At 55.4% G+C, this 19634-nt stretch overlaps 1 protein-coding gene across 6 annotated transcripts in view; it reads right to left on the bottom strand.

Annotated features, from left to right (window-relative positions):
• Positions 1-18702, bottom strand: part of TRAPPC9 (trafficking protein particle complex subunit 9) — a gene marked incomplete at its 5' end in the record, with an annotated part of 197730 nt that extends 179028 nt beyond the window's left edge. For 3 of the 6 annotated variants that reach the window (XM_084230212.1, XM_084230214.1, XM_084230215.1), the window contains 4 exons: positions 356-382; positions 7888-8016; positions 9912-10057; positions 18119-18702. In XM_084230212.1, the coding sequence (XP_084086338.1) occupies positions 356-382; positions 7888-8016; positions 9912-10057; positions 18119-18702 (886 nt within the window). Of the gene's footprint in view, positions 1-355; positions 383-7887; positions 8017-9911; positions 10086-16015; positions 16036-18118 lie in introns of those variants that run through there. The other 3 variants (XM_084230211.1, XM_084230216.1, XM_084230213.1) reach the window with 3 other exon arrangements.
• Between the last annotated feature and the right edge of the window lie 932 nt (positions 18703-19634).

The raw sequence follows: 19634 nt of genomic DNA, 5'->3' as shown, positions 1-19634 counted from the left end.
GAGCATAAAGAGCATAAACCACAGAATCAGAGCAAAGTCATTACCATGAATAAATTCAAAATTAACCGGACAAGCATGCTCAGTGCATTCAAGGAGGTTTAAAGGCACACTTTGCAAATCATTCACTTCACATGCGAGGGGGAGATTGTCCCTCTTTCACAGACAACAGAAATCACAGGGCGCCCCATTAAACAAGGATGAAACGATAATCAGGTTTTTAACAGTTCTGATTTAATTCTCTTAAATCAGAATGTTCCAAAAATCACAGTCCAGAAATTTCAACCACTCATTCGCAGCACCACGAAGCAAGCACTTAACAAAGCATGGAGAGAGACTGAGAACACAGATGCTGTACCTGGGTCAATGAGAACCTCCTGTGCCCCTGGAAGAAAGAACAGATCATGGTCTCTTATTTGGAAAGCAAAACCACTTTCACAGATAACGACTAAGTGCATTTCATAATTCACTTGAAAAAATCCGAGCCAGTTCTAACTCGAGAGGAGCGATTCTGAGGAACGGTGCGTTGTAAGTGCAGCGGCCTCCCGCTTCCGCGGGGGACAGCAAAGAGGGGCTGCTAGTGCCCCTCCCCACCCCCTCCTGAGCTCCCCTCCCCAAGTCTCCTCCAACGTGAGGGAGTCACTGCCACAAATGAGCCGAACTGCGAAAGGAGATTCAGCTACTCGGCAGACATGTGCCCTCACCTAGGAGAGGGGGGACAGGCAGAGGCTTCTGTCTGGTCCCCCCAACTCTTACACGCACACACTCACATTCTCTCGCTCGCAAACATATATTGTTACTGGAAACTGCATCAAGGTCAGCGTTTCTAACTTGTAGACGATAGCTTTGTTATTAGTTTAAAACACAAAAAATTAACTTCCTCATCACCAAGAAGGCTCTGAAAGCCTGAGGAGCTGGTAATGCTCCAGATACCAGGTGCCCAGTTAGCCTTCTCCCGAGCACGCAGCTCCCATGGGAAAAGCAGCCTCCCCGGAGACACTGGTCCCCACAGCGATGTCCCCTCCAGCTCTGCTCTCTTTAAACACATTAACAAGGTCCCAGAAGGGACCTGTGGCGTAGCCCCTTACCGGAGCCAGCACGTTCACGTGGTCTGCGAGGGGCCAGGGCCACGCCACAGTCCTCTGTCAGAGCCGTCTTGTGAACCGCAATCTCTATTTTTTAAATGCAGGCTAAAAATCACCGCCACCTGGAAACCACGCTGACCATGAGCACAAGCACCGTCCAAGCTCATGCCCGCAGTGCCGACGAGCGCCCTGCGGAGACCCAGCGGCAGGCCAGGCACGGCGAGGACGCCTGTCTCGCTCCGAGACACCATGGTCCTGACCTGAGCTGACAGAGCAGCAGCGGGGAGACAGCTGGTTGTGCGGGACCTTGGGGAATTATAGATTTCCAGACAACCCTACAAACATTTTGTTCCGTGAACAATCTGGCCAAATCTATTACACCGTGCCACGGCCTCTACGCTCACGGAGCGCTTCTGGGCGAGTGGGGTGCTGCGTGCAGAGATCACACCGTGAGCAAAGGGACACCCTCCAGCCAGGTCTCGGGGTAGAAGTACCTCAATGTCCTCATAAATTTGATTATCAGTATTCGTCAGGCTGCCACAGACTGGACTCACATCAACCAAACTCAGAACAGACTGATGTCAGAAGGCCGGAGGCCTGACTTACACGGAGGAGACATAAAAGCCTCAGCGCGCGTTCTCCTGCAGGCCCAGCTCGGGCCGGGAAGGAGGCAGCCAGCACACACAGAAGCAGAGAAGGGGGTGCTCTAGATTAACCTGTGGGTTCCGTTTCTGTTACAGGGACAGACTGGCTGCCTACACTAACAACGAGGACTGGTCACAGTGGCTCTCCTCGGTAAGAGGCCAAGACAACTACGACACTTGTGGGCCTCTCCACCCCCCAAGTCTCAGGACCAGCCCCCCGGCCGCTGCAGACACTGAGATCCCAGACGTGCAAGCTCTGTAGCATGGCGCCACGCCGAACCGCCGGGGTGTGAGTCCCTGCTCTGCCACACACTAGCTCTGTGACCGTGGCCAACTTACTTACCCTCACTGTGCCTCAGTTTCCGTATCTGTAAAATGAGAATAATCGAACCCATCTCACGGGTTGTAGCAGCATTAAAGGGTTAAATTCGCCTCCCATAAAACACTGAGAATAACGTGCATTGCAAGTAAACTCTCGGCAAATGCTAACTACCAAGGTGACTTTACAGGCTTTGCAAAACCCCCACACTAATCATCTTTCGTATTTCCTTGCTGGTCTGAGCCCCAAAGGATGTTCTTATTTCCCTATTTACAAATTCCTGGGGCACACCCCATGACCTGCTGGCAGGGGCAGAGAAGACACTTCGTCCCCACTGCTTCACTGTCCAGGAGGAAGGCTCCTCCCACGCCCGGCCCCCCGCCCGCAGCTGGTCCTCCTCATGTGCGTGGACTGAGGACATTCAGGAGCTGGTGCCCCCTGGGTGCCAGACCCCTCAGGAAGCACCCCCACTGGGGCCCAGAGTTGTCTGAAACTGGGGGAGTCTGTCAGGTTCTGGGATCCAGTACGAAGACACCCCTTTTCCAGTATCCCTGAAGTTCAGGAAGACCGTGGCCTCATCAGTAATAAAGGTGACATTTTGGGTCTCCACTGCCCTCTTGTCTCACCTCTCAGCTGACAGGTGTAAAAAATGGCAGTGGAATTACCAGGGCCCCCTTAAGCCCCAACATATATTAACTTAGAAAGCCTTCTGGGGCTTCTGGGAGGTGCAGGGGAGCTGAGAGGGGAGCTGAGAAGGGAGCTGAGCCCTGCCTCACGCTGCTGCTGACTTTGCACAGAGGAGCCCCCTCCTCCAGTGTCCCCCCAGGACGGTCTTTCACAAAGCCCTTCTCCCCTTGAACTCCTTAGTAAGGGGGGGCTTCGTACAAAATGGCAAGCAAAACCCCTGAGCTGTCTGGTGGGTAATCTCGCTGCTAATCCTTGACACCACCTCTCCACTGCCCACAGCCCTGCACGGCAGGTACTTGGCTGCCTGCCCCACAGTGAGGGAAACCAAGGAAGCGGCTGAGTCCCCAGGCTGGGTGACAGCAGCCCCACTGCCAAGTCAGAGCTGGCCTTTCTCCCCGGAACCCCGGCTCCCTGCCCTGCCTCCATGCTGCGGGGCTGGGTGTGTTTCAACTTTAAGGTGGTCCAGGGGCTATGTCTGTCTTGCTTACAAAATCACACCTGGGGGCCTCCCTGGTGATGCAGGGGTTAAGCAATCCACAGACACCACGTCATGAGTTCGATCCCCGGCCACGGAGCATCCCACACAGCACAGCAGACTTCTCCTGTCTCTCCGCTGCTCCCCTCAGCAGTGTATCTCTGTGGACCCGCCTGTTCTGCTCCCCACTCTGTCTCTGGGGAATCCTCTCACCCCCCCCACACACACACCTCTGGCCTACACCCCAGTTTTGTATGCATAAATAAATAAGATAAATCTTTTTTAAAAATCACGGCTGGCTAGATTCTGATACAACCATCGTTCACACAGCACGTCTGAAATTCTCACGCTGTGAGGACAGAACAAAAATAAGACAAGGCTAGAACGCTTCTTCCAGGTATTGACACATAAGGGACACTGTGCTATTCTGAAACATTAGTCAAGGAAATCAAATTAAAGGAGCCCCAGGCTAGCGTGAGTCTTCTCCACAAACTGGAGGAAGAACTTCGTAAGTGCAACGGCGCCACCTATGGCCCAACAGCGGCTTCCCGCGTTGCTGGAAAGGAGGCCGCCAAAAACTTGCCTGCGGTCAGAAGCGATGGAAGGGACGCTCAGGGACGCTCAGAGACCGCAGCCAGGGCTTGCCCTTCTCCAGACAGGAGCACGTGCGGTGCTGAGTCTGGGGTCTTCGGTGCTCCTGGCCGCAAGCAAGCGGAGGCTCACGGAAGCCAGTCCTGCAGCTGGGAGGACTCTGGGGCATCGGTCTGGGCTGGCTGCACAGACAGGGAGGCGAGGCCGGGGCCTGCCCTTCCAGCCCTCGGGGGCAAAGCTGACTCCCAGTGCTAGTGTCAGGTACCGCTCCAAAACCCAGGGACCTATACTGATGCCATTTTCATAAAGCCACGCCTGCACCTTCCAGCAGGAGGGGTCTAAGTGTCTTGCAAAGTTCTTCTGGCAGGACTCATTACTATAAACCACTCCGTTTTGTTGAAATACAGAAATGTTCATTTACATATTGAAACGGCGTGAGTCATTTAACAAGGTCCCCTCTTTTTCCTGCTACAAGGGAAAAGTGACACATGTCAAATCAACATGATGATTTCTTTTAACCCATAATGAGAAGAGGAAAGAATCAGGATTTTCTTCAGTCACAAAATTCCCCGATTAGCTCCATATCAATTTTTCTAGACGTAATGGCTTTGGTCAAAGGCCTAGGAATTTTAAGGTGTTAGCGGATGATTACATGATGATGTGAACTTGGACCTGCAAAAATATATATTCTGAAAAAAAAAAAAAAAAATATATATATATATATATTCTGTACGACTAATCAGTAAACCCTCCAGCCTAAGGCATCTATGCTATTCCCTATTGGATGAGAATGACACCGATTTCATACTGCAAAAAAAATGTACTGAATCCTATCACTCTGATCATGCCCCTGTGTACTGCCAGCATGAATAAGCTGAATCTCCATCAGAGACAGTCCACCCTCCTCAGTATGCAAGTTGATGCTTCTACACAAACTACCTTATTGTGACAGCAAGTTTTCACCAGGCCTCTCTCAAGCGCTGTGTGTATATGGGAATTTAACACATCAAAGGAGGTAAATGATATTATTCAACTGTCACAGATGAGGAAAGATGCTCAGGCCATCAACAAACCCGACAGGCCCCACATCTCGTCAGGAGTAAGAGGGCGTGGTGGCGTCCCTTCTCTCGGCCTCGCTGCCTTCATCCTTCCTGCCACATGAAAGACACCACGAGGCCAGCTCGGCCTCCGCGGCTGTCTCTCTGACAAGCGCCAGTGCAGGGAAACGAGCGAGTGGCTGTAAAGGCTGGACTGTCAGAGCTCCCTTGCGTTTTGCACCGTGAGCCTTTCTCATGTTTTGTTTTTAGTGCTTACGGAGTTCGAATAAAAAACATTAACATTTTGGTGGAGAATGTTGTGAGAATGTTGGTGTTTAATTCCATATCTCACCAAGGTCTTTCCTTTTCGGCCTTGGCGGGCCGACACCACTCAAATCTGTCCCTCAGGAGCGTGCAGCTGGCCGAGGAGCCGTCTCGATGCATGCAGCCACACCAACCTGGCCAAGCTCAGGACCACGGCCCACGGGGCTGTGGCAAGTCGTCTCATCTCTTGAAACCTTAACTGCCCCCAACCCAGGCCACACAGAGCCACTAACAAGGCCAAGTCCACAGAGGAAAGCACTGGGCAGAGCCGCTGACCTGGTGGGCGCTGAGCAACTCGGAGCTACTTTCACCAATGAAGATGATGACGACTGTTAGTCAGCTAAGGAAGACTGGGAGGTGGAAGCAGCCACTAAGGAGAAACACTGACAGTCAGCAAGCCGCTCCTTCTGGACTGACTGCAGAATGTCTGGTTTTTGATACTCCAAGTTGTGTCCATTAATTACAGACTCACTCACAGGCTCATGGACAAGTCTCAAAACAAAACTAGTGTCCTCTAATTTTTGAATATTAAGAAAGTAAAAACATTTTTTAATCAAAACAGAAAGAGAATTAAAGCAAAGTGAGGCAGGGACTATAGAATTCTTTTCGAAGCTACAGCAGTTCTATTTTCAGGCGGAATCTACTTGGAAACTATGCAGCCTGGATGGTCCAGTCTCCTCACGTTATCCATGGAGTCACAGGACTAAGCCTTAAACTCCTGCCTGTCAGCAACAACGGGGACAGTAGCTGCCGGCCCTGACGGGGCGCCAGCGTGGGGCACGCCCGGTCTGCAGGTGTGTCTCATGCAGGCTTCCTGAGGACCTTGGGAGGTAAGAATAGTGTTACCTTTCTCTCTTTACAGATAAGGAAACTGAGGCACAGAGAGATTAAACAACTTGCCCTAGGCCACAATGATATTAAGTGACTGGACATTCCAACCATGTTTCTGTTGGAAAAAACTTTACCTAGAGGTATAAATCCAGGAGGTATAAAGTGATAAATTTGGTCTTCACCTCAGGTTGTGACACCGTGGGGGGCCTCCCTGGTAGTGCAAGGGATTAAGTCGCAGTACTGTGAAGCTATCCACAGCACTGCAACACGAGTTCTACCCCCAGCTGGCCAGGGAGCTGACCCACAGGGTGCATCAGACCTCTCCTGTCTCGCCCGCTGCTCCCCTCAGCAGTGTATTTCAGTCAGTCTGCCTGTTCTGCTCCCCACTCTGTCTCTGGTGAATCCTCTCACCCTCCCGCACCTCTGACCTGTACCCCAGCTCTTGTGTGCATAAATAAATAAATCTTTAAAAAAAAAAAAGACTGTGACGCTGTGAATTCTGGCGTAAGAGGAGGCCCCACCACCATCAGGTCTGGAAGTCAGTGCCCGAGGCCAAGCACACCGGTGGGTCTGGACCCTCACTCCTCGGAGGCAGGAGGCCGCCCTCTCCGCTAAGACCAGCCTCGCCCATCCTCTGCTGGACGTGTCCCTAAGACTGTCTTCAGTGGTCAAACTTCCAAGTTGCAAAGCTAAGTGAAGACGATGCACTGCAGCGGGCAGAGCAGTCTTTCAAAAGTTCTGCTGCCTCCATTCAGCGTGGGGAAGAAATGGGGGAAGAAATGGCACCGCCCTGGGGCTTTCTAGAGGAGCTAATCACATGGGTGGGAGGTCCCTGCACTCCTCTTCACTCGGGGAGCAGCGGGAGGCACGCCTGGGGAACAGAGGCTGCCCCTTCCCGGACCAGTGGGGATGTCAGCCCGTAGCGGCAGCCCAGGGTGGACATGACCGGCAAGTTGCGGTCTCGTTCCAGGGACAGCCGCTGCCACACCAGCAGACACGGGTGGGGAACACCTCAGAGGAACGGACGGCAGCGCCCCCAAGACCTCTGCTCTCCCCCTCCCAGCCGGCTGACTCTCCTTGCAAACCACCAAGGCAACTGATGTCATCGGGAAGCTGCACTGAGGAAGGTGGGACCCCCGAGAATCCCCTCCACCCCTTCCAGAATGGCCCTGCATTGCGGCAGCCGCCACAGCAGCCAGCCCGAGGAGGCAGCCTCTGCACTCGGCACAGCCCGGGCGCCCCCAGACGGGAGATCCAGGCATCTCCATCCAGTACACATCAGCTACAGCAGGCTCTCTCTGGGGGAAACACACATAGAAAAAGCTCATGGATCAGAAACACTGCGCTGTCTGACATATTGACTCCTGCTGTTACCGTTGAGACCCCACCCTGGGACAGCCGCACCCCGCGCCAGCACAGGGGCGAGGTCATTCGGCAAGCAAATCTGGGTCTGCTTCTCCGCAGACACCTCACTCCCCTCTGAGCCAAGAGGCACGCGCAGGGCAGCCTGAACCCGGTAAGGATCCGCCTCACCCAGGACACAGGAAACCGCGCTCAGGCCCTGAATCTGCTGCGAAAACTGGCATCTGGGAGCAGCTTCACCAAATCATAGAAATCAAGAAAAAGACCCAGGCATGACGCTTGGCGGTTAGCCCACCACGCCACGTCATGCCAGCATCCCTGAAGTCAGCCCGTCACTGCCACCCATTAATATTGTTCACTAAGATTCAAAACAGCAATAAATAGTCAATAAAGCCAGAAGAAAACGTCTTGTGCTAGATTTCCAACGTAGCAAACCTGATTTCAGGATCATCAGGCCTCGCTGGGAAGCAGAGGCGGGCGGGAGCAGGGGGAGGCGTGGAGAGGCAGGCTGGGCGAGGCGGCCAGCGGGGCTTACCTGGCCGGTGTCTGTTGGCTGCCTCGGCAGGAAGCACCCCAGCCTGGAACCTTCGGCCTCCGGCCGGGCCGCCAGTGCCACCGGGGTAGTGGTAGATGACAGAAGCGGAGCAGAGCCCTTCCAGGGCAGCTGGGCGTTTAGAGACAAAACCAGAACAAGGTACGATTAGTACATCTGTGGCCCAGACTGCAGTGGCTAGGAATGAGCAGAACAGTTTATTTTTGGAAGTGCCAGTTTTTCCCCAAAACAAACACTAAACCTCCACGGCTGGTCTAATCTGGACAGCAACGGGCCACCATTGTCTCTGCGGGCCGTGCCCAGGCAGGTCACACGGAAGACTCACACTGGCGGCTTCCCTGAGGGCACAGGCCCACCCGCTGCCCCACACTCCCAGCAAGGGATGCTCGGCAGCCGCACCATCACACCCCGAAGAGGGGCAGAAGCAGCCTGGCTGATGTGGCTGAGGCCGGACGGGAAACCTCTCGCCCTACGCCTGGCAGCTGCCTTCCCTCTGGAGCAAGGGCCGGCGGACGTGTCCTCCTCAGAGAGCCGGTACGTGTGGCTTCCCTCCCTCGTCATGGCCTGGGCACCTCAGCCCTGCCCCGCCGGGCGAGCCCCACCAGGGCGCCTCTGTCATCACCCGCTCAGGTGCTCAGAGTCGGTCCGGGACCCGGACGCCCGGTCACCGGGGCCAGAGAGCTTTGTTCCGTGCAGGCGCGACGGCTCTCTATCGTTTTGGAAACAACACTGGAAAGGGTTTAGATGTTTATGTGCTGATTCCTTTAAAAGTATTTTAAGCCCATTAAATGTTAAATTTTTCTGGGAAATTACATTTTTCAAAACAAAGACGAGGCCTGGCAGCGCAGCTTCTCCTTTGCAGGCCCCTGCCCTGGCTAGCTCATCCAGGCGCCGGGCTCTGGGGCGGCGGCGTCTGCACGCTACGTGCCTGTGTGAGGCTGGCGGGAGACGGCAGCGCCCACCGCACCACACACTCTCCCCCGGACCCCGTGTGGGGCGGGGCAGGAGGGGGGCCGTTCCTCCTCCTGACCTCACGGCCCCTGGGACGCCGTGCACCCGCCTCACTGACAGGCGCCTAGACTTTCTTCCAAGAAAACAAAGAAACCCTCACATCCTGCCCTCCGGTCCTTTGTTCGTTCTCTTTCCTATGGGCCCCGAGTTGCCACCCCTCTCTCCCACGTTTCCCTCTCCACTGTAAGAGGCCAGACAGTGGCACTGCACCCATTGCATCAGCTCTTACCCCTGATGTGCCTGATGCCTTCTGTGAATCTTCTGGAAGAGAGCTCAGTCTCCACCCCTCACGCTGGCCCTATCAGAAGGGCTGACAGAGGTGCCCTCGGCCATGCAGCCGCTTCCAGGAAGGAACACACTTGGCCCTGCCCAGCCCAGGCCTGTCTGCAGCAGCTGTAGGAGCCAGGCCTGCGGGGAAGCCGGGCTTCCTGCAGGAGGGCGCACCAGGACAGGGTTCTCCAGCACAGCAAAGCTGCGGCCTGTTACCCGCAGGGGTCGGAGAAGTGGCCCCCGACGCAGGCTCCTGCTTTTTTAGTTTCTTAAACTGAGAGGTGCTGCACACGCCACAGCACATACCCACTCCAAGTGTACAATTGCCGCCATCACCTCTAATACCACAAGGTTTGTCACCCCAAGAGAAACCCCACTCCTATTAGCAGTCACCCCCGGGGTCCTCCCACTAGTCCCGGCGAGCAACCACGTGACGGTGGCCACCACGGGTCTGGCTGTCCTGCCCATCCTGCACGGCACAGAGCGGCCTGGCACATCCGGCCCCTCTGAGGCCGTGTTCATCGCCGCGCGGCAGTCGGGGAGGTTCTGAGAGCACGTGTCAGGGACAGCGCAGGGCTGCCACTCCGCAGGGGGCACGGGAGTATCTCGGACCTGGGTGGGCAGTCACCCCAGACACCCATGCAGAGCCGGTGGGCTCACTGCCTCTCCCCGACCTCCTTCCCGGGGCATCCCCACAAAGACAGCCACCTCCATCCCCGCCTTACCTCCTAGCCACAGGAAGTCGTTGACGGAGCGCAGGAGCTCCACGGACATGTGGTAGTGCACCAGCGCGTCCTGCAGCATGCCGGCCTGCAGGCACAGGTCCCCCACGTGCTTCCGCATGCGCCCCTGGCACCGCTTCTTGTAATGTCTGCAAGAGAAGGCGTGGACAAGTGTCGCTGCCGCGCACGGCCTGCCCCAGCACGCGGGCCAGCACGCCACCCTCCCCGCCGAGGCGCCCTGCGTGGAGGCACTCTGGAGCAGAAGCCAGCAGCGGCACGGCCAGGATGCGAGCGGACAGGCCCCACGGCAACACCACTGCTGAGCTGCCCCCCAAGTGGCGGGCAGCCAGGCCACCTGCCCCACACACTCGGACAGGAGGGCGGCTTCCTCCTCCTCACCGTCCCATCACCATGGTGCCACAGGTTTCTGCTTCGCTCCTTAAAAAAGTTAACTATCGCCCATGTTCTCAACTTCGAACCTGATATTGCTTTAGAGAGCTGTGCTGCCTGCTGTAAGCCAGCCTCTTGGCTTCTGCAAGCAAGACCTTCATCTCCTGTTTCGGGGCACATGTTAATAAAGCACTGGGGGGCGGGAGGACACTCACTAACAGCTCTTAAACATCGCCCTGCTATTAAATAATGTGCTATTAAATAATGCAAAGGCTTCTACCTCCATGTCAACTCAGGAGCCAAAGAAACTATACCAAATAAATATCTCTAGTCTTTTGAATATTAGATTTCTTAAAGGATATGATTCCTTAAATAGAAATGATAACTATTACCCACTCCCGCACCAAAAAAGCAACCTTAGCAAGAATAAAAACCTCTCTGGAAATCCAAAAAGATGTGAGTTCCCTGCCAAAGGGATGCACTGCTCTCCGTCCCACCAGACTGCTCGATCCGTCAGCCCTAACGCTAGCCGGGGTGGGTTCAGCCAACGCTCACGGGCCTGGAGGCCAGCCTTCCTGTTCCAAGTGTGGACTGAACTGTGAGATCCTGAGCAGAGGGGAGAGGACAGAAAGCACCAGGCTTCCTCGGGAGCATCTCAGCAGCGGGGCAGGGCTGGGGTGGTCCCTAAAAATCCTCCCCCTAAGAGCAGGCAACAGGACTTCCCAGGGGAGTGCAGTGGTTAAGTCTCAGCCCTATGAAGAGCTGCCTGTTCTGCTCCCCACTCCATCTCTGGAGAGTCCTCTCACCCCTGCACCTCTGGCCTGTACCCCAGCTCTTCTACACAAAAATAAAGAAAATAAATCTTTAAAAGAAAAAAAAAGACTAGGTGACATCGCGGCTGGCCTGCCCCAGACTTAACTCTTCAAAAGGAGCAAGCACTGCGCCGTCACGGGCACTGGACGAGGCGCACACCTGCAGCAGCAAAGTATTTTTTGAAATAAAAAATATTATCACTGTAATCACAAGCAATTTGTTCTGAAAACAGGGATTTTACAAAAAGGAGTCATCAAAATACTCTCATAATTGCTCCCACGAGGGCAGCGGCACAGGGAAGAACGCCTGGGAGCTGCAGGTGGACATGACGGCGTGGCCGCGCAGGCTGGCCCTCAGCCACCTACACCTGAGCGCTAGGCGCGCTGCCACACAGGTGTCCCGATGACAAATGTAAGATGCTTGAAGGTCACAGGGTTCAAAAATATATATAAAATATTTTAAATGACATAAAAATAGAATGAATCCTGATACTTGGGGAAATTCTCCAAAACACATACAAAAAAAAAAAAGGAAAACCTGCCTCAGATGTACACAAATTAAAGTGCTGAACCCTAGCAATGATCTGCGCCCCAAGACCATCTTGAGATTGTAACCAATTCTGTCCCAAGCCTTGAAAAGCACAGAAAGAAGCAGAAAATGGAATTTTGACAATTAAATGTCTAGTTAGCTATGACGTGGAAAAGCAGCTAACACACGTTAAGCCAATTTTCACTTAACGTTCAGAATAGGAGCTTTCTGACCAGAATCCTCTTTGCAAAAAGGCGCGGAGCCTTTCCTTGAGGAGGGTAAAATCAGTTTGATCTTAAGTCTCTCTACTCGTCCCAAACTCTTACACATGCAGCAATTAAAGTCATCAAGCCAGGGGGCGGCTGGACGAGCGTAACGAAGGCGGGGCGTGCAGGGCCCCGGAAAGGGAAGCTGGTCGGCAGCCCCTGCCCGCCCTCGAAGCCGACCGTTCCGCTTCCTCCTTTTCCTCCTAAACCCGCCCTCTTAAAACGTGGGAAAAAAGAAAAACATAGCATGGAGACAAGCAGCTAATAAAGTTTTTGGGTTTTTTTATATTTTGTTTTTGCAAATAAACTGAAAGCTAACACAGAATTCAAATACTGAGAGGATGCCATTAACTTGTCGTCAATTTTAACACCAATAATGAACTTCAAAGCCAAGAGCAACAGAACTTGAAAGTTATTTCAGGTTATTTCCCGACTCGTACAAGGCATAAACACCGGGTTAAAGGAATTAGATTTAAAGTGGGATAAAAAAACATCAACCCAATACACCCTATTTCCTTGTGGTCTAAAATCAGTCATGACTGAATCACAGGTAAGGACCGGCAGGCTCCACAGGAATTGCGTCCTTCTAGGGGCTGTAGCACCTAACTCAGTCTCAAGGCTGTGGCAGGAGGCAGCAATCCGAACTTCCTTCTCTCTTTTAAAGTCAATTAAAATTCAAATGTGGCTCACAAAACAAGAGCTTGGTATTCTACCCCAAAAACTGATTTTCCTGAAATAATATATATTCAACTCAAAGAAAAGCTAGAACTGCTCAACCCAAGTCTGCAATTCAAATCCAAAGGCGGGGCCTCCCTGGTGGTACAAGAGGTTAAGCGCAGCACTGTGAAGCTGTCCGCAGCCTCTGCAGCACGAGTTCTATCCCCAGCTGGCCAGGGAGGTGACCCACATGGCGCAGCAGACCTCTCCAGTCTTGCCTGCTGCACCCCTCAGCAGTGTTTTCCAGTCAGTCTGCCTGTTCTGCTCCCCACTGTCTCTGGTGAATCTTCTGACCCCCTGTATCCCTGGTCTGTACCCCAGTTCTTATATGCATGAATAAATAAACCTTAAAAAAAAATTTTTAAATAAAATCCAGGGCCTCCCCGGTGGCACAGTTGAGCGCTGGGTTGCGAAGCTGTCCGCGGCCTCTGCGGCACCGGTTCAATCCCCGGCTGCTCCCCGGCCACCAGAGGAGGGTCCCACATGGCGCGCAGACCTCTCCTGCCGCCCGCTGCTCCCCTCAGCAGTGTGCTTCGGTCCTTCTGCCTGCTCTGCCCCCCGCTCTGGCTCTGGTGAATTCTCTCACCCTCCCGCGCTTCTGACTGTACCCAGTGCATGTATAAACAAACAAACAAACAAACAAATAAATAAATAAATAAATAAAATACATGCCTCTTTAAAAAAACTAAACTAAAATAAAATAAATAAATAAATAAAATCCAAAGGAACTTTGATCAAGGCAACCTTTTTTTTTATTACATAGTTTTAGAAGTCTTTGCATAGCCAAAGACCAGCAACAGCTGATAATTTTTCTCTAGAATAACTGGGGGCGAGGGAGCCTGGATTAACTGCCTTGGGTAATTGCAATCAGACAAATGCCTGGGAGGGAGGCAGAGCCCAGGTTCTGCAGGAGATGCCCTAAGTCCCCAGAGAAAGGAGGAGGCCATGTTGTGTCCTAGGCTCCAGCCGCCACGGGGACCACCAGCTGATGCCGCAGCCAGTCCGATAAAGAACTGAGTCCTGATGTCGTTTCCTGACGTCACTTCCCTCCGTCTGAACTGAATACTCCCTCCGTCTGAACTGAATACTCAGACCTCAGCAGGTGAAGAGCACGCCTAGGCCCAAGCTGCCTCTGCTGGAACCGAGTATGCCTGGGGAAACTGCAAAGTTTGCATTACAAGTCCAGAAGCTTCTAAGTTTGCATTACAAGTCCAGAAGCTTCTAAGTTTGCATTACAAGTCCAGAAGCTTCTAAGCTTTTATTTTGCACCCATGTCATTATCACAGCAGTGAAGCAAAAACCTCGCTCTAGGGAATGCGAAGCCCTTGCTTCCAGGGTCGGGCCTGCAGCAATTCAGTGAGAGACTTTTTTCGGAGAGGCTCCCGCCTGCTCTGCCGCCCACCCAGGGATAGAAGGAGGTAACAGAATTGGCAGGGGGGGACAGTGCATTGGAGGTGGGGGCGCACTCTTGAGCAAGCCGGTGTGGGGTCCTGTCGAGCACCTGCTGGCTGTGCAGAACTGGACTGTGCTCTTGGCCTCTCTGAGAATGCTTCCTGCTCCGCTGAGCCAGCCTGCCCCAGCCCCTCCGAGACCCTGCTGTGATGCGACCAACTCCACGGGGTGCTGAGGGCCTGCGCTGTGTGCCAGCTCCCCTCCAGCCCCTTTCTCCCCCACACTTACATCGCACCCCTGAGAAGCCGCGAGCCCAGGGACAGCGGCTTACTCATCTGGGCCGTCCACACAGGGCCTTGCACTTATGGATCAACACAGAGCCACCTCCTCCACCAGAGCAACGGCGCTCACTGGAGTTGCTTGGCTGGAGGTAAAGACCATTCCAGATGGAAAGACCAATCCCTTCCCCCTCTCCTCGGATCTCCTCTCCGCCCTTCTGGTCCATGGGGAGACAGTGCACTGGGCGGGGTACCCACCCTCCTCAGGCCCGTCTCCCCTCCCCTCCCTCAAGGATGGCATTAACACACACGTGCACACACACACGCATGTGCACAGGCAACTCCACTGCTAAGGAGGTTCTACCTCCACCCTGCAGGGCATCGCTCTAAGATGTAAGTCTGGTCCAGTTACCCCCCCATCAGGCTTTCTTAATAGCTGCCCCACCCCAGCCCTTTAGGACAAATCACATCAATTCCTGAACCCCCTGAGCTCCTTGCACTCACACACTAACCTCCGTGACCCGGCCCCCTCCCAGCCCCGTCACCAGGAGCACCAGGGATGAGGCCTGGTCGCCTCCGACCCCCACCCCTCAAGGGCTCACCACATCCCAGAGTGAAGCCCAAGCTCAGCACTGGCAGTGACATGTGTCTGCACGCGCCCCTCCCCAAGCACCAGGATCCTGAAGACGTCATTGAACATCCAATAGGCCTCCAAAGAGTACATCAGCGTGGGCTCTGGAACTGGACCCCAGCAGGCAGCCCCCAGCTTCCCCCTGTCAGTAATAGCCTCACACATGCCCGGTCTGCACCGCCTGCCCTGTCCGTAGTAGCCAGGCCTACCACTTCCGTTCTGAAGGCCTCTGCCAGCCGTGGTCCCCCAGGGCCTGGGGCAGGATCCAGCAAGGTCAAGGAAAACGTGTGCAGAGTCACCCCTAAGGGGAGCCCTGCGTCCCCTGACAGGTCCGCTGAGAAGGAGGCCAAGAGGGCAGGCCAGAGACAGCTACGTCCTGCCAACCCGGGGCTAAAAGATGCGTGACCCGCCAGCCAGGCCCTGAAGCAGAGGGGACTACTGTAATTATGGGAGTACCTGGCCCCCAAGAAACCGATGAACTCGCTATCTAGAAGGCGAGTTCTAGTATCTAGAAGGGATTCTCCTGATCCCTGGGAAAGTCACCCTCACAGAGGGGGCAAAGCCCAATGACATTTCAGAGGAGCCTCGGCCCCATGTGCAGGAACGCGGCCGGGCGAGGGGAAGGGCAGGCCATGCTCAAGGGAGAAGCAAAAGAGAAGCTGGAGCTGCGTCCTCTGCCAGGCCCGCGGCGGCACACCTGCCCCAGCACGCACCGGGCAGCCGGCAAGGCGCCTTTCGTGGCCATGCCACAGCCAGGGCAAGCAGGCTCTGCACCCTCCGCTTCCCCAGTCAAAGGCGCCCGCGAAACGCCCCTGCAGCCGCCTGGTGCGCCAGCGTCTCACTTCCTCAACACAAACCGCAGTCGGCGAGGCTCGCCCGGCGCGCAGCGCTGAATCAGACCGAAGCGGGTGCTCTAACGGAATCAAACACCCGTGCATTATGTGCTGTGAAACAAAAAGCTAACGCTTCAAAACTCGGAAAACAGAGCTGCCGGGCGGACGCGGCCTGGGCAGCGGCTCGCTGCCAAGCGGGGCTGGCGCGGGGGCAGCGCGGGCGCACTAGCTGCTCCAAGGCGATCCGTTCGCAGCCTACCTTTTCAGACCCAACAACATACTCACAGGGCGGTATGACAGAAAAAAAGAAAAGAAAAAGAAAAGAAAGAGGAACAAGCAAAAATTAGAAACACACCAGAACAAAAGTGACTTGACAGCTACACTGCAAGTGCGGGTCCCGGGAGCTCGGGGCAGGGCGCCTGGGGGGCGGGGGGAGCCAGACCTGTCAGCAGGTCAGCCTGTGGAGCCCAAGCCCGACCCGTGTGGAGACAGGTCCTCGGAGCCACAAAATGCCATCTCTTTGCCCGCTGAACACGTCTTACGCCTGCGGAGCTGCAGGCGAGAGCAGGGCTCTGCTCCGGCGCTGCATCACGGGTTCAAGGTCAGAGGACGCAGGGCAGTGAGGTCAACAGGGGCTCGGGGACACCATGTGACGGGAGGTCATAGGTGACTCAAGTTCACAGACTGCCGGGATGGGGGTCCCACTAGGACAGCTCGGACCAGCGAGCGGGAGGCTCAGCCCAGGTCTGCGTCCAGAGCAGGGCCGCTCCCCAAACACGTGTCACCCTCGCAGGCCAGGCCCGGTCCTGAAACAGTCCCGTCATTCCTGAAAATGGGTGAGCGTCACTTTCAAAGGCAAAAGTGAGCTGGCACTTTCAGGTGGACCTGCACCCTCCAAGTCAAGAGGTTAGTGAGCAAAACCTCCCGGTGCCTTGTATGGCAAAGGAGAAGGTGCCGGGCAGGAGGTCTGGGCAGGGTTCCCAGCCCGCACGGCTGGGTGTGGGTGGTGGAGCCACCAGCCCTTCCCCGTCCGACCACCGAGGCCCAGCAGGAGGGGCCGGTGCAGGCCGGGAGGCACCCAGTGCCCGCTGCTCTGCCCTCAACAGCACCCAGGAGTCTAAGCCCAGCCCCCTCGGCCCCAAGACAAGAGAAGGGAGCCAGCAGGGAGCTCGGAGGGCAGAACACAGTCACGCCCTGCCCTTTCCTGAGGCCACGGGACGCCCAGGTAAGGAGGTGAAACAGCCCAGGCAGGTGTGGCTCGGGCTGCTCAGGTGTGGCTCGGGAGGCTCTGCTGCTGACTTGCAGGGCTGACCTGGCCTGGCTCCTTGACCTGGACACGCTCCCTGACATGCCAACCAGCACAGTCGGTGTCTAACCTCAGGCAAAGTCGAGAGGTGCTGAGCATGTGCAGGGGCGCTACCAGCACACCGCAGGATCCTCGCAAGGCGTGGGGCCATGCCTGGGCAGCAGTCACCCGGCTCTACCTAGCAAAGGGGACTGCCAAGGCCCTATCTTGACCTCTGGCCCCTTCTGCCAGGGCAGTAAAGAGAAGAGCTCAGAGACCAGGACAAGCTAGCCTGCTGTTCTGATGCAGGGAAAGACATAGACTGAACTGCAGGGAAAATGTGAGGACCGGCCACTTCCTGCTCTGTCCCACACTGCCTGGCACCCCAGAGACTCCTCCCTCTGGGCCAGGATACTGAGCCCCGGCGGCTCAGCTGACCCCCAAGCACGGAGGAATGTGACTCGCGGCTGGCAGGCAGGAGACGGGGCTCCACTCCACCTTACAACCTCCTGCCTCTGTCGCCACTCAGAGCCAGCGTCTCTTGGACAGAGCAGAGGCGCAAGGCGTACAGACCTTCCTCCTGTGCTCTTGGCCACGACGCCCAGTAGGAACAGGACGCGGCCACTCAGGTCCATTTGGGTCTTCTGGTTGCCACATTAAAAGCAAAACACTCAGGGCTGATTTGAATAATAAATTTTATTTAACCCAGTATGTATAGAATATTACGGCTCTGACAGGTAATCTGGATACAAACATGAATGAGTGTCTGGGTCCCTCTGCCTGCACTAAGTGTGTAACCCGATGCCGGCCACCTACATACATCTCAGCCCAGACCTGCCACCCAGGGGCACCTACTGGACAGCAGTGGGGGCAGCCCCAAGGGGTCCTGACTGAAAAGGAGGGCACAGCTTCACCCACTAGCCCTAAAAAAAAATCTCCCTGAACCAGAAGCTGTCATTTTCGGGAGCTGGAACACCCACCTGCCCTGGCTGCAATCCAGTCCCCCATCTGCTTCTGCCTGATGGGAGGCGGCAACCCAGGCGAAGCCAAGGGTGCCGGGGCACCGGGTAAACTTACCTACTGTCTGTGTCCAGTCCCACAAAGTCCTTTTTCTCAAAGGGGACGCAGAGGAGGGGGATCTTGTCCCCGGACTTGTCGGTGGCCCTGTCCAGGCGCTTGGACTCCAGCACGATGAAGAGCGACTCGATGAAGTCCTCCACGCGCCGCTCCACCGAGGCGCAGTCGTCGTAGCTGGGGTAGAAGGCCACATCGGTGCGCGGCTGCTCGGCCACATCGCCCTGCAGCCCGAAGACCAGGAGGCGTGAGTCATAGAGCGTGGCACCGTACAGCTCCTTCTGCACGTGGAACTTCTCGAAGGTCTGTGGCCAGTCCTCGGCCGAGAAGCAGTCGGTGACAGTGATGAGGCCCACCACCTTGCGGTGCGCCTGGAAGTCGCCCCACTCGTTGTTTTCGGGCGGGTAGTGGTGGCGGTAGCGGATGCAGAGCTGGCGCTGCGAGTCACGCACGCTGACCTGGCTCACGGCGCAGATCCTGCGGTACACGCGGAAGAAGTTCTCCTCCGAGACGACGCCCACCGGCTGCACCACCACCAGGAGGGTCTGGTGGTCCTCGGCGCACTGCATGTAGTCGGGAACGCTCATGGTGAAGCCCCTGCTCCGAGAGAAAAAGGGAGACTTAGAGGCGCCCCAGTGGCCATTCTGACCCGCACACATGCCAGGCAGGGCCTGGGGGGACTAGACGGCGCCTCCGGCCCTTAGGCAGGGAGAGGCTAGCAGGGTCTACCGCAAAGGGGAGCTGTGGACTTGAGCCCCTGCAGGGACGGGCCTGCATTCTGGGTCCCTCGCCAAGTAGCCAGGCAGAGCCAGTTCTCAGAAATGTCTGGATGGGTGGGAGGATGGGTGGATGGAGGGGTGTGAGTGAGATTTTTTTGAAAAAGGAATCCCTAGTCCCCCAATATATTTTGCTTCTGCCTGGAACAGAACTGGCATATATGTAATTATTTCGTGTAATCCTTTAAATAGCACCTCAACTTTACAGAAGAAACCCAGGCAGAGAGAGGCTGATTTAAACCCAAGCACGCACTCCAGCCTGCCACTGAAGGGCGATGTTGCCCTGCCCGCCCCTCCCAGCAGGAACTCTCGAAGAGTCTCTGCTGCACCACTCTGGAAAGGCACCTTGGAAAGAACCAAATTCACACCCACTTTCAACAAGGATCTATGGAAGCCCGCGGGGGCATATCAGAACCACAAGGGTTGGCATGAGGGTGGAGCTGAGAGGCCCGTGTTTCTCAAAAGCAGTCTTGGGTTTAAGAGAAACTGAAAGACAAGTCTGAGGCTTGCTGTGCACAAAAGCGAGGGGGCCCGGGCAGCTAAGGGAAAGGCCTTATGGAACAAGGACGGCCTCCAGGCCCCGGGCAAGCCGCGGGCAACACTGACGCACGAAGGAACGAGAAGGCCCAGGAGGACGAGTGTTAGAGAAGGAAAAAAATCACACAAGGCTCTCTGCACAGCACCAGGCAAAGACAAGTCCTCAAGTGGTTCGATGTTTGTGTCCAAACTTCGGGCTACGGGCA

Source organism: Talpa europaea, assembly GCF_964194135.1.
Source record: "Talpa europaea genome assembly, chromosome: 3".
NCBI lineage: Eukaryota > Metazoa > Chordata > Mammalia > Eulipotyphla > Talpidae > Talpa > Talpa europaea.
The sequence above is the reverse complement of the archived record's forward strand: the minus strand, read 5'-3'. Positions and strand labels throughout refer to the sequence as shown.